Source organism: Astatotilapia calliptera, chromosome 18 (genome assembly GCF_964374335.1).
Source record: "Astatotilapia calliptera chromosome 18, fAstCal68.1, whole genome shotgun sequence".
NCBI lineage: Eukaryota > Metazoa > Chordata > Actinopteri > Cichliformes > Cichlidae > Astatotilapia > Astatotilapia calliptera.
In genome coordinates this window covers 20442614-20460326 of record NC_137439.1, presented here as the reverse complement: position 1 = coordinate 20460326, position 17713 = coordinate 20442614, and the positions used below count along the sequence as shown (strand labels likewise).

General features: G+C 42.4%; 2 protein-coding genes across 5 annotated transcripts; both read left to right on the top strand.

Moving 5' to 3' along the window:
* The first annotated feature begins 20 nt into the window (after positions 1-20).
* On the top strand, positions 21-10244 carry LOC113010006 (uncharacterized). The gene is made up of 10 exons (XM_026148761.2): positions 21-982; positions 1502-2748; positions 4025-4097; positions 5076-5228; positions 5965-7139; positions 7602-7749; positions 8133-8352; positions 8746-8858; positions 8964-9154; positions 9293-10244. The coding sequence occupies exons 2-10, from the start codon at positions 1536-1538 to the stop codon at positions 9484-9486; spliced, it is 3480 nt and encodes a 1159-aa protein (XP_026004546.1). The 5' UTR covers positions 21-982; positions 1502-1535; the 3' UTR covers positions 9487-10244.
* A 150-nt stretch (positions 10245-10394) lies between these two features.
* Positions 10395-17713, top strand: tal1 (T-cell acute lymphocytic leukemia 1). Of its 4 annotated transcripts, none has more exons than XM_026148766.2 (4): positions 10395-11843; positions 13182-13757; positions 14092-14210; positions 15127-17713. In XM_026148766.2, the coding sequence occupies exons 2-4, from the start codon at positions 13219-13221 to the stop codon at positions 15654-15656; spliced, it is 1188 nt and encodes a 395-aa protein (XP_026004551.1). In that variant the 5' UTR covers positions 10395-11843; positions 13182-13218; the 3' UTR covers positions 15657-17713. The 4 variants fall into 4 exon arrangements, with proteins under 4 accessions (XP_026004551.1, XP_080148728.1, XP_080148727.1 ...); XM_080292602.1 differs by having other exon boundaries at positions 13090-13757; positions 14092-14180; XM_080292601.1 differs by having other exon boundaries at positions 13090-13757.

Sequence of the window (17713 nt, the reverse complement as noted above, 5' to 3'; positions counted from 1 at the left end):
GCACGCGCGTTTTTTTTCTTTTTTGCGTGTGCGCGTTTGGATTGTGGGCAAATGGCGCCCTCTGTTGAAATTGAGCCGCACACACAAAATACCAAAACTGGGCAGGTGCTGAGAAGATCACATCTGGGAACATTTTCACAGTTAAACTGTTCAGTTTGCACGGGTGCATATATGTTAAAATTTTTGTGTATCTGTATTAGACAAACGAAGAGAAGGGGGGAGCTCGGACAGATTAAGATGGAGGGAGGGAGCTGTATTGACAAATAAGAATCAGCTGACTTTTGTTTTTCGAGACAAAATTAGACCCGTGCTCCCTAAAACGCAGCAGAGCCTACCCCACTTCCTTGCAACCAGAGCCACCGAAATAAAGAGTGAAAAGTGTCTGGGATATCTCATTTGGGCGAGAGGTCACCAAGCCATTTTACTAGAAATGTTTTCTCTTTTTCATTGGTTTATTCTTTTTTTTTCTTTTTTCTTTTTTCTTTTTTTTTTTTTTTTTTACAGCGGGGAGGGAATCGGTGTGTGTGCACTTGCGCAACACAGAGCTCTACTCGAGCTCCACTCATGAGGCAAGAGCGAAATTAAAGCAGGCATTTTTTTTATTCCATTTTTGTTTAATCCCACTGATTTCTGAGGGGATTATCAGACCAGGCACGATTGAGAGACCGCTGACGCGCCTGACACCGCTCGGAGCTACGTAGAGCGACAGAGAAAGAGGGAGAGTGAAAACATAACCTCAAAATCTGGAGAAACGTTTGGAAATCTTGTTATTATCATTGTTATTTCATCCACGGGGACGTCGCTCGTCTCGCCTGTTGGTGAAGCGAGGATGCGCGCTGCAATAACTGCACGCTTGGCGCAGCTTTTTATTATGGAGGGCAACTTTAATTTGTGCGGTTGCCCAAGAATTTATGGCAACTTTCTCGTGACCATCGACGCTGGGATTGCATGTCAAAGTACGCCGTGTTCAGCAAAAGTGCAGGTACATTAAAAAATGTTTGTTAGCCTTCTAATAGCGAAACCAGCCTGTCTCTTAATGTGATGAGAAGCTACTTTGTTAATGATAATAATGAGTTAAAATTGCTTTTATGGAGGCGGTTTACATAATTACCAACAGTAGCCTGTAGAAAACTGCTGTTGTGCGTATTTCTTATGGGTAAATAATGAATTTTAAATACTTTAGCTGATTTTTCCTCCAGTTTTTCTATTAATGAATGGCAAACAGGGAAAAACATGGTTGATTATTTCTGATATATACAACCAAACATAAACATATAATACTGCTTATTCCCTGTAGGGTCTCAGTTGCAGGCAGCAGTTGCTTATTCTGATTCCAAAGGATTATCCTGTGCCCTGCAAAGTAATCACTGGATAAGGCAACGTGACAGAGTCCACATTACATATCTCCTTACCCGGCACACAGGAAAAAAGTATCTGGTAACAGAGATGTAGAATACCCTGAATAGGAAAGGTTTTTATCTTTCTTGTTCTTTATTTTCAGAATCTCTTTGGAATTTCTTGTACATGACTAGCCAATGGAGGAAGAGAAAGCTGCTGATAATATCCAATCAAAATCCGGTTCCCCTTTGCCCACTGGGCTTCCCATAAACTGGGGACTCATTACAGGTCCTGTTCCTGAGCCTGTTTTCCCAGCACCCACCACCACTTTGAATGCTTCTCTTCCTCCCCCTGCTCAAAGTTCAGCTGTCCACGCCCTGCAGACCAAGGTGAAGTCGATCACGCAGAGAAGAACAAGGGGAAGAGACAGGGAGAAAGACAGAGGAAGATTTGACACGGAGGTGTTGGTGAGCAACCCAGCGGGGCACATTTCATCTGAAGTCCTCCTTAGACAGAGACCCAAAGTGAAAGGCCAGCTGTTTCTGCCTGCTCCCTCCTGGCGATCAGGTGGTGCAAAGGACTTAAGCAGCAGTGATGAAGAGGAGGAGGTAGAGGTACAAGTCAGGCTGGAGATCCACAGTCCTCCCGCTGAAGCACAAATTGTACAGCAGGGGGAGGAAGTGGAAGAGGAGCAGTCAGAAAAGAATGATGGACAGGTCAGTCATCCAACGGGTCAGCCTTGTGGGCTTGGAGAGGGCACCAGTCTGGAGAGTCTTCCGTCTGACAACCCAAGCACTAGCAAGGATGGCCCATCCGCTTCCCCTCCTCCTCTTCCACCACCACCTGTGCTCTCCTCCAACATCTCTGCTTCTACAGCATCGTCCTTTACTTCCTCCACTTCTTCTCCTTCAGCAAGACACTGGGCCCCTCCAAAGGGCTTCTGGAGAGTAGCACGCCCAGAAACGTTGCTTCTCAATGGGGTTGACCCTCACAATACACCCCCCACATTACCACTAAAGGACTACACTCGGACAGAGGCAGTAGCAGAGCCTCAGAGAAAGCCTAAACTGGCTGAAGCAGGCAACAAGAATGATGTGGGAGGTCTGGAGAATGACTATGATGTGTCTTCTGAAATCCAAAACTCTGGTAGTGTGGAGTGGTACCTGGACAAGTATGAGCAGAGGGAGACAGATGTGACTGATCCCAATAAAGGACTGTGCAGTTCAGACAGCTCGGAGAGCATGTCTTCACAAAGTGGAATCCTTTGCGCTGATGATAAACTGAGGGTGAAGGAGAGGGCCTATGCAAAGTTAAGGGAAAGACAACAACACTACAGGGAAGTGAGAGAACTGCAAGAAGGAGAAATCACTGGCTATTATGAAGAAACGACGTACAGAGTGGATTATAACGGTAGGTCTATTAAGGAAAATAATAGAGAAAGCGAAAAAGTAATGCATGGAGCCATCTGAGAAGGGGTTTAGTAATGCTTTACTGATAAATAAGCTGTAGAGTGTTTTGAAACTCCTGGCCATGGCATGAAATACATAACTTTACTTTTGCAGTATTATTATGCTATACAATAATAGCATTTTTAGTAGCGTGCCTTTATTTAAAAAAAGACAACAAAACACATGCTGCTATATTTATGACAACAATACTTGATATAGTTTCAATAAAAGGCTGTGACTTAGTCATATTTTTTTCTCTATTACTTTAGCTTCCTCATGAAGTGTAGTCAAATGTTATGAGCTGGATCAGCTCCTGTGGCGTGTTAGCATTTTGGATGAGGACAGAAAAGGTTAAATTTTGCATTTGATTTTTTCCCCCTAACAACCTTCTAAAGCTGGAAAATTGTCAATAATTTATGCACATTGTCTGCTTAGAATGATTTCCATCTGTTGCAGCCATTTAAAGTGCCCCATTCAGCTGTAGTCTGCCTACCTACAATGTTGTATTGAAACGCAGAATGTAACCTGGCTGGTTCCCAGTGCTGAACAGATGTCAGATGTGCAGATGTGCATACGGGTGTTACTATTAATAGAGCAGTGGGGGAAGTGTCCCTGTCTTTTTTATCTCTGCCGGCGCGCTAATGGATGTCTTTGTATGTCTGTAGGATGACAGATGATATTTTTTCCCATGCAATGATCATGTGGTATTGCACAGATCTCAGTTTCAATGCCCAGTACGGGAGATGCAGGTGCAAGTTCGTGATGATGAGATGATTTTGCCCTCTTGTCTCTGGGAAATCTGCTTTTATCCTTCAGCAGTTACATAATCTGTGTATGTGTGTGTGTGTATGTGTGCGTGTGTGTGTTTTGTTTTGTTTTGGGGGGTTTTTTGTCCGAGATTAAAGATGAGTTAGGGATGACCTCCGAGACTGCCACTGAGTGTAATCTGAACCTAATGTTATAAGGTTTATGAAAATCCTTTTGATCATAGCAAGTCCCAATTTCTTTGATACCCAAATGTCCTTGTTGGTCACGTCATGGCTGACTGCTCTCTCTGCAGTTGTGTTTGCCGCAAGGCAAGTCCTAAAAAAATGGAACATTAAACAATAATTTAATGCGCTGTAGCACATTATGTCTGGGTGAAGGAAGAGACAAAGACAAGAAATCCTTCTTTCATCTGGAAGAAATTTTGACTGCACTTTTATATATGCTCATATCTTTTTCCTTTTTTATACCAGTTGCAGGTGCCCATCCTGTTTTGGACGCCTCAGACTCAGCCATTCTGGCCCAGGAACTTGAACCCTATTTAAGGTGAGCAATGTAGTTCCTGGCAAGGGTAGTGACAGATAATCTCTTTGGACTATTTATATCCTCTCCTCATAAATTTCACTTTTACAGCTGCACTTGAGAAAATCTACCCAATGAGGCAACTATGCGTGGTGCACAATCCAAACAAACACTTTGATAATCAGGTTTAATCACAGGGAAGAGATGATGTCGAGTATTGTCAAAAGCAGTGCACTGGCGATACTGAGCGAGTATCAAATATGTGTAATGTTTGATACTCGCTCGACACTTGTCGACCTGGCACACTGTTATCTTTTTTCACCAGTTGCACAATTTTGGAAGCCATCCTTTTAGTAAAGGTTGTTATTTTGAACATGGTTATAAACTGTAGAATAAAGAGTTACATATGATATTTAAAGACAGGATCCAACTTTGTTGATTTCTTTTTTCTGGTGTTTGAATACTGTGGTGACACAACAAACTGTAATCTGGTGAAAGACAATATGTTCTCATCTTGTCACACAGGAGAGAATGAATCACACTTACAAAGATTACAAAGATAATCCACGTGGCTGGTGTATCATGCTATCTTTATCACTGGGCCAGGGGATAAAGAGAAGTACAGACGATGAAGCACAATGCAGAGCAGCTTAGCTGCTGGGCATAAAGATGGATGGATGAATGGATAAATGGATGGATGACATTCCCCTTTGCTGCTGACCACTAGAGCCACGCCCCAGTCTTTTTATCTGATATTACATAAGACAGCTTAGGAAGACGCAGCTTGCTGGGCTCCATGTTAAGTCAATCTTTGGGGAAATATGATGTCTCTGGATATGTGTCAGCACAGAATAAGCTTTGAAAATTTGAACACTTTATCAAAAATCCAGCATTCTCAGACAGATGCTGGCAGATTGTCTCATTAGCGAGTTAAACTCTATCCATTTCCCTGCTGTTCGGTACTAATTTCCACTCTCTGTCTCTCTTCCCATTGCTCCTCAGGTCACTTCTTGTAATCAGCGATGAACTACCTCTAAGCCCAAGACACGAGCAGGCCAAGCTTCTTCTGGAGCGAGCAAGACTCAAGGCTCGCTCCAATCACATCAAAGCCGATCGCCCCAGCAGACGCTCCCATTCTGATCAAAGATCCACCGTGTAAGTTAACTTAAAAGGCCTGTGTGAGCTTGTGGGATTGAGGTTAGAGACTGTGAAAGTCCCACTTTGAGCGTGTCTGCTTCTTCTTTTTTCCCTGTTTATGCACTTCTTATGTTTGTTTATCACTTTGCTCCCATCCTTACGTCTCCCTCCCAACACTTCTTCTGTGCTTTGTCTATCCTTCTTTTGCACTTGCCCCTTTCCTGCAAAGCTAATGTTGCATAACCGAAAACAAGTTAAAGCTTTAGAACTTGACTTTTGCTTTGTAATTACATAAGCAAAGCTGACAATGTTTTGAAAATGTTTGCTTTTATTCTTTTTATGTAATAGTGTGTACTTTGTGTAGTTTTGTTTCAGAAATCCCTTTAAATCAGCAGGAAGTTTTCACTTAAATTAGGATTAGGAGAATTTGCAATATACCCTACATTCCTGACTGCTTCACTAACCTGGTCATTGGTGCCTGAGACAGACAAAGTTGTAACACATACAGTATGTCTTATTACAGTTTATGTAAATGTCATTTTAGCACCTTATATTTTGATATTATGTGCCCAGTGGTGCACATGTTATTGAGTCGTATGTTTGCTACCATCTGATACCGAGATGATGGATTCAGCTTTCCTACATTTTTCACATTTGACTTTGATAAACTAATAACATAAAAATGGAGAAGTCGACAAAGTATCTGGAGCTTTAAACTTGTCTCCAATACCCACACCTCTGTCATTTTTTACAGGAGGAAACAGCAAGTTGAATCTCCCAGTCCAACAACAGCACAAAAAGCTGTTCAAACCAAAGAAGAGCTCCCAGCTCAAGTCTCATCTGGTCCCCTCCTTGTCCCCAGTCAGAGAGACACTTCACCCAGCGACCAAGTAGGTCGAAGCAGAAGGTACGGTTGCTCACCCACCCGTGTACGCTTTGAGGATGAATCAGAAAAAGAAGCAGAGTCTCGCTACTTGGACAGAGTGAGACAGCGTGGCAGGCCCGGGACACCCAGGTTCAAGAGTAAAGACAGCAATATAGATTCCAGCAGCAGCGGTTCAGAGAGGAACAGAAACCACAGAAGTGTTTCTATGCCTCCTACACAGAAGCAAGAGGATGAGCCTGCTGTTGGTGAAACTACAACAGTGGTTAAAGAGATAATAGTGCTGGTGAAGAAATGTGAATCATGTGGTTCTGTGGTGAGAGAACCTCAGCCAGTTTCATCGCCACCAGATCCAAAGCACGCTGAGCCTCAGCAGCCTGGTAACCCTGAGGACCCAAGAGGAAAAGTGGCTCCTCGCTGGGTGTCACCAAACAAAGCGGAGGCAAGCACTCGTCCTAAAGCTCCTCTTACTGTCACCTTCGCCGGCGCTTATGTTTTGGGCGAAAATAGAGAAATTAGTACAGGATGGAAGTCATCAGGGTTTGGGAAACTTAGGAGAAGGAGCAGGAAAGGAGAAAGTCGGTTAGAGTCTGGTCATGGCCCTTATGGCCCGTCGTGGGCTCAGCGGCGTAACTCAAATCCACGTAACAGAGTCAACCTGAGCAGAGCTGTTTCATTTGCACCTGATAGCCCCATTTCTCTGGAGCCACCTTTGCTTGAAGCATCTGGTGGACTAAGGGAGTCACCAACCCCTGCATTGCCTATCAAGTCAGCTCTCAAGTCAAGCTCAAGAAATCGCTCTGCTGCTGGTCAGTCCACGGTTCAGTTCCAGATGACCTCAAATCAGGGAGGAGAGGGTGGAGCTCAATCTCTGCTGGATTCTCCAGACACAAGGAGGGAGTCTCCAGCATCTTTAACCCCAGGGGTGCCTGCTAGTAGCAGCCCAGTGTCCTGCATCAGACCCTCTACTCTGAGGTACTCCCCAGCCAGACTAGCCACAGACCTGCCAGCCTCTGAACTCTGGGATGCCACTCCAGATGGTGCAGGTGAGTGGCAACAGTAATGTACATAAAGCAGCATTATACGATTACACATACTATTCGTTTATCATTAATGTTTTAAATGTAGTCATGGTCCTATGTTGCAACTAAGCAAGAAACTAACTCTGAGTAATTTCTATTCTTAGGGATATTTAACTTTATAATGAAGCCTTAATAAAGTAATGAGAAGGAAATGAAAAAGGCATGAGCTACAAAGTAAATGTTACTCTGACTACCTAATAAATGTTGATGAAAAAGTACAATATGTCTGTCTGAACTGCAGACAAGTGGAAGTATAAAGAAGCCTTTTTGGTTGTGTTTCTGAAGTGAACTGTAGCTACCTATAAACTTTACTTGTGTGCACTAATAGATAAATGTTGTAGTGTGGAAAAGAGCAGTTAGAAGTTTACTTTCAGCAAAGATCAGGATAATACTGACATTTAATTATGTACTCTTTTCCTTTTGTAGGCTTAAGTGGGGATTCTGGTTCTGGTTCAGAGTGCCGTGCAATACGTGGCCTGGGTATGTCTCGGGCTGAGGACCTCAGAGCAGAGCTATTGAGGGCTGAACATCTGAAAGCTGAGGCCCTGTGGGAGGAAAACTGTGATGGGTCTAGGTAAGCCAAGATAACAATGTTCTTGCCATAGCTTAGACAATAAATCCCTTGCCCCCACCAACACTGTTGTGCAGCAGTTAGTAGATTAAAACCCTATTCAGCAGACAGGCTGTTGTTCTTGTTGTTAGAAAGCTTCTTTCAATACCAGAGCAATCCTGCCCTCTTTTGGTAATACAGTATATAGCTGTAGTCATTACGATCCTTTACAGAAGGAAGACACTTATAAAATTGTTTTCACAGCTCTTAAAAATAATCTCAGTCCATAATAACAATTCTCAGTGTGTGTGTAGTTCACACTGTGATGCAACAGTGTCTAGATCAATATATTTAAAGTCTGTGCTAAGGTCTAATTTAAAAGAAAAATCACAATTTTCTTTTTACAGAAAGCTGGATGGGCGTCCAAAGCTCTTCCTACGTCGCTTCTTTTCCTCCATTGGCCTGAACAGTGTCGGTAGGCTTGTGAAAGGAGGTCGCTCCAGTAGTATGGAACAGCTCAGTATACCCACTGCCCCCCGGGCGAGCTCAGCATCACCAAGCCCAACACGGAGACCGCAGCCCACTATCCGCATACAGAGGACACCCTCCCTGCAGACGCTGAATACGGTGAGCAAGAGGTCTAAATGTTTTGTTGTGTTGTTGACTGCTGCGCTCCTATATCTCATGTTTTTAACATCATGATTGGCCACAATAAATGTATACAAATTTAACCTCATACAGGCAGAAGGTAAAAAGTAATGTCATTTTCCTCACATACCTGTACAAAGTTCATTTCAACAGTGGACCAGCCAAAGTTTCTACTTTGTACAGGTCTGCTGCCTTCTCTGCAGTTTCAGGAATACACTAGTGGAATTAATCCTTTTTTTGTATGTGTGTGTGTGCTGCCAAGCAGACCATATTTTTATAGGTGTAATAAAGGCAAAATATTATGGTTCTGGAAGCTGGTTTGGTGAAAAGAAATAAAATCAGTTTATTACAGTGCCATTCATTTGCCACTAGGTGCTGCCACTGGCCCAGCTGCGTAAAGCCTCCTCTGTGCAGAGTTTAGAGAGAAGAACAGAGCGTTCAACCATACTTGGGGAGGTGCAAATACCATACGGCCTGGCACTCAGGTAGGTGACTGTGGCAAACAAAACCAAGCAGAAGAACTGAGTGATGAAGATGACTTATATAAATTCTCACACTCTTATTGAAATAATGAATTTCTGCTTCCTCAGCCCTGACAGCCCTCAGCTTGAGCTTCACAGGGCCTTGAGCGTTGAAGATGTACTTCCCTCTAGAATCGCACGTCCGGTGGGCCGGGCCACTCAGGCTTTCCCTGATGGGAGTATCCTCCTGGAGCTCATCAAACCCCCAAACGGTCCTTATGGTTTTGTTATTTCAAGGGGCAAAGGTCGACCAGACACAGGTATGTTTTTACATTTTCAATTTCATTTTTTGTAATAATAAAAAGAGTAGAAATTCTATGAACCCAAAGACACATTTACTTCTAACTCATTTCTTTCTATTCATCTTTCTTCTCTTCTCTTTTTTCTCCTTTGTGCAGGTGTATATGTTGAAAAAGTGGGTGATGGCAGCGGAGAAGGCCCGTACGTAGGCCTCCTTGGCATCGGTGACGAAATTCTGCAGGTGAATGGAGAAGCAGTGGCCGGACTCACTTTAGACCAGGTGACGCGCCTCATGACCAGGGAAAGCACTGCTTCCCTTCGAATCATGCCCGCCCGACGCAATCAGCGCTGATTGACAGGACAGGCATGGCACACAGCCACTTCTCCTGGAGACACGCAGAGTAACTGACTGCTACAAACACTGCGGACTGACTGCAACAAATGGTAGACGTGCTGTAGTCAGTGCAGCACACTTGCAAATGCGTAGATGGAAAAACAGGGTGAGGGCTTCTTTTCTCATAGTGCAAATCAACGTTTAATTATGTGACATCACAAAGGATTGCAATAGAAACTAAAGCACATTACATACAAATCCAACCGTACACAGAGTAGGCAAGTTAGAAAAGTTTAATGTATTTGAAAGTTAAGAAAAATTCAAACCTAATGCAATTTCAATTTGTAAAATGATTTATTTTCTTCTTCTTTTTTAGTTGTCGTGAATTTTTCTTGTGATTCATTTTGCTCTTTATGTCACACAGAGCACGAGATCTCAAATGGTTAGTGATTGGATTTGTATTTTGTCACTTATTTGAAATTGTATACAGATATATATTTTTAAGTACTGTTGCTTATTTATTTATTTATTTATTTATTGGTCAAATAATTGATTATCTGTAGGGGTGTGGCACATGCTTGATCAATAGACCCTTGAGCTGGTGTGTAAAGAAAGAAAAAAAAATTATCTCATTTTGGGTTTGTTTGTTTTTTTCTTCAGGGCATCATATTTCCCTGGGGCTCTGTATGGTCTCTTCATTTTGCTTGTGTTGTATCAAGTACTCTTTTATGAACCGGGTGCCGTTTTGCTTCTAAATAAAATAATATAGAGATTTATTTTGTCGAAATGTTTATCCTTTAATTTAACAAATTAATTAATCATTCACATTCATTCCACAACTAAATCGCACACTTAGAAATGCTTACTCTGTTATGGCGTATTATATGTTTTATTTAAAGTTTCCAGTCACGTGCATTAATTTAGTTTCTCGATTAATGACTGTTTGTCGCATTTTTACGCAGAAGAGTGACGTTTCAGCGGAAGATTATGAAAATAAGCACATGAAAGGGAATTGTTTCAGGCACAGAACAGGATGTAGGATCACGGTCGTGACTTCTGCTTCAACAGACCTGCTATAGGGTCGTGACTCAGTGTGGAGTTCGATCTTTAAATCATTAATTCACCATGGAAACGCTATCTATCTATCTATCTATCTATCTATCTATCTATCTATCTATCTATCTATCTATCTATCTATCTATCTATCTATCTATCTATCTATCTATCTATCTATCTATCTATCTATCTATCTATAGCTTCAATCATCCTGCTCATTTGGTTAAATGCGCTTATTTTCTACTTTCGCAAAGTGTTTTGAAATGTGTTAAAAATCCGTTATTAGGATGTACCTGCCACCATTTATGCTCTACTGAATGTACTCTGATAGCATGTCACCGTTGATGCTCTGCTCGTTTATCTGATGTGACCAGAAGCCGATCCGCTTTTATCTCCCCGAGCCACGACTCCCCACGGACCCGGGGGAACCGCCGGCCCCATCCCCAACATTTCCAATGACACACACACACACACACACACACACACACACACACACACACACACACACACACACACACACACACACAAAGCACATTTTATTATGAACGTGTTTATCGATAAAGAAATATCAATTAATAGTGTCAAAATGATTAGACCACCTCATTTTTACCAGCCCATTGTATCAGTGGCGCATTCATCCTCGGGGCGCAGAAATGGATATGGATTAATGGGCAGAATAAACTGAACAAAAAAATAAAATAATATAAATAATACAAAAAGAAAAAAGGTAGAGGGCCCTCTGTTATTATCAGTTATCTTATTGCAGGATAAATGAGCTTAGCGGGAAAAAAAAACCTTTGTTGAAAATATAAATAGGTCAAAAGCTTAACCTGAGCTTTTGTTTATTGCGTAAAAAATTAAAAAATTAAAATTAAAACACCTCAACTGTAGCTCAGGCTACACTACACCACCTCACGTTGATACAGGCCGTTGCGATGTGCCTGTTTGCTTTTTTTTTTTTTAAATGCTTTGCCCTCCACAAGACTATATAGCCCACGACAGCCAAATAATAATGAATCATTTCATAAATAATGGGTTTAGGGGCTTATCGGGAATGAAGAGGCCGCTGCCGTGCGCTTATCTCACTCGGCCACATTGCGGCCTGTGTTCCGCTCCCCATACTGAGGGAGCGCACTGGATGCGGCGAGGAATAACTCAGCTACACACATACGCATACACACATATGCACACGCACACACATACACACACTACTCCACAACTGGTAGAGAGAGAAAAAAAAAAGAAAAACCTCAGACATGGATGACCCACTCACAAAATGGCTCCACTTACACAGTAACATCAACAACACGGCTGGAACGGTAAGTCCCCCCCAAAACACATCTCTTCATTTAAACCAGCGCATTTTTCGCTCTGTACGCGGTAATTTGAGCGCGTTCGTCTTGGTTTTATTGCTGTAATGAGCGACATTTTTAGCCTATATTTTCTGCTATTGTCCGATCGGATGGTTGGAGTCTACGGCATGAAATAACGGATGCGAGGCCTGCTGGAGAATTCCCAGAAATTATGGTGCGTTTTCTTTTTTAATTCTCCGTCTGCCGTTCGTTTAAAAGGAAAAACATTTCCAGGAAATTTATCAAATGAGTTACGTCTGAAACACCTGAAACTGGTCATTGTGGGGAACTCCTGATTTTCGGTGTTAACACCAGCACTAATATGGCCTTACCCTCGATAAAACAAAAAAAAAATTAGACAACCTGCTATTAATTCTTTGCGCGTGAAAACGATCACGTTCGAGCATTTTTTGGACTATTATTTTTCATTTGCAAGGGGAGGAAGGAAAAGCAGAAAGGTGGATTTTTATTTTTCTTATTTTTTTAACTTCGACGAATAGTGGTCATTATCAACCTTCCTTTTAGTCCTCGCATCCACAGCTTTCCTCCACGATAGTTTTACATTTAACAGTAGCGAAAATGATGCTTCTAATTTCCGATCTTATAATTAACGCGGACATCTAACGTCCCTGTAAGATATAGGCGTAACGCCTTAACTGTAGCAGTGAAGGCCATGCAAGCGTTTGATAAGAGCTTCATAATAGCAATAAAACAAACAGGAGCAGACAAGACTCCTAATAAAATAAATACAATAACGGGTTACACCTGCAGCTGTAAATTAAATGGTGACAAAATAATCAACCGTGGAAATTTCAAACAAAATAAAATCCAGTGAGCCCTGAAAAGAATTCATCGTGTTTCTATTTAGCTTGAAAACACTCTCACCTTGGATAGTTTGAGAAATAATGGTTTGATCCTGGAAAACTGCGAGATGTTTGAATGTGATGGTCATAGAGTGCCGAGTTATTTCTTTGTCATGGAACAATATCGCAGGAAAATCTTTGGCCTTTTCTTATTCAGTTTGAAAAATGTCGAATAAAATGTGTCACCTGAGGGGGGGGGGGGGGGGGGGGGTCATCTAATTGCTCATTCAATTTGCTAATTTAAGCTTTACAGTATTCATATCATTTACAGTTTAAGAACAGTACTTTGAATAAGGATACGAGCCAGGATAATAGCTCGGTGATGATGTTTTATTGTTAATTTTCTTTAGGCTTGCGTGGACAGCAAATGCGTGGTTATATCTGACATTTTGCCACAAACGATGCACTGAACTATGGATTAATCGAGGGAAATCTCATTTAGGACGTAGTGGACTCTAGCGAGTGGTGACGGCATAAAAATGATGGAAAAGCGGCAACAGGAGCTTTGTCCCGAAAGTCCCGATGCAGGGTCCGGTCCTAATAAACAGGAGGACTCCGCCATCATCTCCAGACAGAACGGATGCAAGGAGGACGGGGAGCCGAGGAGAGAGGAGGGGGAGGAGGAAGAAGAGGAGGATGAGGAGGAGGAGGAGAGGGGAGGGAGCTTCAAGGGGGTTGAGGAGACGGATGACGTTCCTCTGCAGAACTCGAACAACGGGACCAGCATCAGCATCATCATCAACGGCGTTGCCAAGGAAACTGCCTCTCACAACGCCCTTGACCTGAAAAGGGAAGTGCCGGTGATCGAGCTCTCCAGGAGGGACGCTATAAAAGCGGTGCAACAGAGGACTGAGAGCCATTTGGTGCCGATCACGGAACTTCGCAGACCTCCACCGCTGCCGCTGCCGCCGCCGCAACGAGACGACGCTCGAATGGTCCAACTGAGCCCAAACGCGTTCCCTGTCCCAGCGCGGGCGATGCTCTACAACCTGGCACAGCCTCTCGCCGCCATCAACAGGTAAAGGCTGAAGGAAGGGGGGGGGGAATCAAAACAAAAAACATACAGTTTCATGAATGCACATAGAAAGTTTGATGGTTATTAGACACAATTATGCCTTTCTGTAAAAGGATAGGGGACAAGATGCTTTTTGTATTACTGAGGTTACGTTATGTTTACATTATTGAGCATGTGCATATGTGACAGATGTGTGTGTGTTTGTGTGTGTGTGTGTCCTGCTGCAATGAGTGGAGAGCATTAAGATCTTTTAGAAGCAATGAAGGAAACTGTGTACAGTGGAATTCATGTGACCTAATGTACCTGTGCACCTTTTGTCTCCTTTCTGTTGACATAGTCTCGGAGGAGAGTCGGAGCAGTACAGCATGTACCCCAGCAACAGGGTAAAGCGCCGCCCGGCGCCTTATGAGGTTGAACTCGACGAGGGTAGGCGCATTTTAGATCTTTATAAGTATGGTAAGATGCACTTCTGCCGTGTCCTCCTTCTGCCAGTTTAGTCCCCCCCCCAAACGTCCCTTCTCCATCACCATTGTCATTCATTCACTGACATGGAGCTATACCGTCCCTAATCTGAGTCTCGCAGAAGATGCCTTGCCAAAGGAAAATTCAGAAAGGGCTTCACCCATGAAGAATAAATGCATCATAATTCACGGGGCTAAATAAATGCTAATCTGAATGTCAAATACATGTACCTGCATGCCATTAAAGTAAACCCTTTTCAGGCGGATTTGGGGTTTATTTCATTTGAAACATCCTTTCCACTGCTGCCCACTCACTGCCATGTACAGGGGTGGAGGATGGGGGTGCTCCTGCCTCCATGCCAAGGTTTTACTGCAGAGTGGGCTGAAGGATTAAGATAGACTGGGTGTGTTCCAAGGGCAACAATAGCTTAGAAGACACCATTGTTGAAGGGTGAGAGGATGTGACTACCTGCAGTGAAGCATTTTACTATGACTAACTAAATAAAAAATATTTAGAATGTCAAATAGGGAGCACACATGCTCCCTGACAACCTTTAAGGAGATTGGCATGCCACACCAACCATTTCACTTGTATCACATATGGCACACATCTGATCCATCAGCTAAAAAAAATCTGTGGCCATATACGGAGGACAATTTTAAAAGTTACTGCTTTAGAATTTGTTGAAGTTTGTTATTTTCATCCTGTACTTTCTTGCAAATAAATGTTGTGCATCTCCTGCTGCTTCTTCTCCCACTCTTACTTTTGCGCTTCTGTTGATTTATTGTTTTACAAACCATATTTTCTGCTTCAGCTCTGCATTTCATTGGTTTTTTTGCAAATGTGTTGGTGCCTTGTCTCATTACTCTCCCCTTTTCTTGTCTTTTTCTCCTTCTTTCCATTCTGCTAGCTGGCCAGCCAAAGATTGTACGTCGCATCTTCACAAACAGTCGTGAACGTTGGCGGCAGCAGAATGTAAATGGGGCATTTGCAGAGCTTCGTAAACTCATTCCCACCCACCCTCCCGACAAGAAGCTGAGTAAAAACGAGATACTGCGGCTCGCTATGAAGTACATCAGTTTCCTCTCCAACCTCCTCGAGGATCAGGATGGTGGGAGGAATGTTGGCAGCACAACTGATGGGGACACAGGGCTGTTGGTTGGGGTTGCCGCCCACGAGGGGGGCCCTCAGGGTGAACCGCACCAGGACACAGTAGTGGGCTTAGCCAGGGATGATCTTTTGGAGACAATGTCGCCAGGCTCCAGCTGCGGAAGCCTACCTGATGGCGATGCTGAAGGCAGTCCTGAAAGCTTCATGGAGGACCAGGACTCGCCTCCAGCTCCAAGGACTCTAGCAACATCTCGCGGACCCCCACTTCATCTAGCTACTAGGGATCTGAGGCGCAATGGACGCCCGTTAGATAACTCCAGTCGCCGATGATGCTGACGCCAACAAACAACAACACAGCACCTGAGAGTGAAATGGAGGAACTAAAAAAAGAAAAACGAGGCGGACACACTCAGACCCTGTAATTTTTGAGTCATCAGTGTAGAAAGGAGAATTAAGCTCCGCATATTGAGATAGTGCTGTCCAAAATGGACGACGAGCGTGTTCTCGTCTCCACGCTGAACAGTTTGATGAATTTAAGACTTGTAAATTCTGCATGTCTCATGTCTTTGATAGACCTGCGGATTTCAGTGCTTTGAAAGCGCCAAAGACTGGATATCCTTACACAATAGAAAACACCCCAATATATGAAAGAAAGAGCAAAGAAACAAAAACTAATAATAATCAGGCAATCGTCACTCAAACGACAAGCGTTTTATTCAGAGGATCAATGTTTCACTGATGACACTATTAATTACAATATGATGCCACTGGAATTGATCCACCTTGCTTGCACGGCGCCGAAAGTAACAAGCACACCAGGAGATTTATCCTCGACAAGTTCGGTGTTTTAATTTAAAGACACAAAGGAAAATTTGCCTCACTCTGAGGCCATAAAAACACTGAGTGGACCCTAATTGTACCCATGCGATTCGTATGCATTGTAAATAGCATATATATTTCCACTGCACAATGTAATAATAGTGACTCAAATTCAAGTCATGTGGATTAAGATGTACCATAGTGTGTTTGTCAGTGGGTTTACTAGCAAAATTGTCTTTTAGGAGACAGGATGACAAGAAGGAGGAGAAATTAGATGAACTAAAAAAAAAAAAGGAAAGAAAAAAGAAGTAAAGCAAGCGACTGAACATATAAGTACATCAATTGTGGTACAATTGACTTCTGTTACACTTTGGTGATGAGAAAATGTCACCAAATGTGTCAGCAGACAGCAGAAAACAATCACACTGCCTGGAATGAATATATCTATTTGAAATTGCTGTGGAGGTACAAGACATGCAGTGTACAAAGTGTGGGTCAAATGAAATCACGACATGACTCATGCAGTCCTTTTTTATATGAATGTTGCAGTGTTTTGTTTTGTTTGTTTGGGGTTTTTTTTTTTTAACTGTAAATCAGTTGTAGTTTAGTAAGGTACACAAATAAATCCCTTCATTGCCATATTCTACACTTACATGTACAGACGACACATTAAAACACACGCGCACACACACACACGCACAAAGTTGCACATCCATGACTTAAGAGTATATGAAAATGACTTACACTGATTTCCCGGAGACGGGCTGTGTCACCACATCTTGGTGTTGACCACTGATAGCTTACTGTTGATACGCATACGATACTGCTTTATGTAATTGTTCTTATTTTGTACACTTTTGTACAGATGTGGTTTCAGATTCTCTCCGCTAGTATTTTGAGTGCAATTCATTGAAGAAAAAGGAAACAAAAACACAATAATCAGAATTAAAGATGAATTAATATGACATTACTATTATTGTCATGTCAAATTTAAACATCTTGCAAAACTAATGATATTGCAAATTCTTCTAAGCACAGCAGTCGTATACTGAAGCGGTCTCAGATCGTGACAGCCATCCGGGAAGCCGATTCTAACCTTAACAGCAGTTCCAGCTTCTCCAACCTTAACCCTGACTCTCCTTTGAAACTTGTCTTCATTTTAGAAGTTAATGATGCACTTAATGGAGATGTGCCTTTTGTTCTCTTAAGGAAAGGAAATGCCAATAATCTGAGTGTATAAACAGATTTAGGGCCCCGCAACGTGACTAATATCTGGATCGCACACACGTGCAAACAGACACATGCACACCATCACCACACAGTGTTAATATCATAAGAACACCAGCAGTTTTCTGACAAAGACACTTATGTATTGCTCACTGTTGTTGCTTTTTCAGCAGGACCTAGTAGCCTATATTGGTACCTTTGGTAACTATGGTATTTTATGAATTGCAGTAAAGGGACATTGTACGTTTGGTAATGACATATTTGTTGTATTATAGCTGTATCTATAAATATATCCAATGTTAAATTGATGAATTTTATATTAAAAAAATGAATAAAACAAA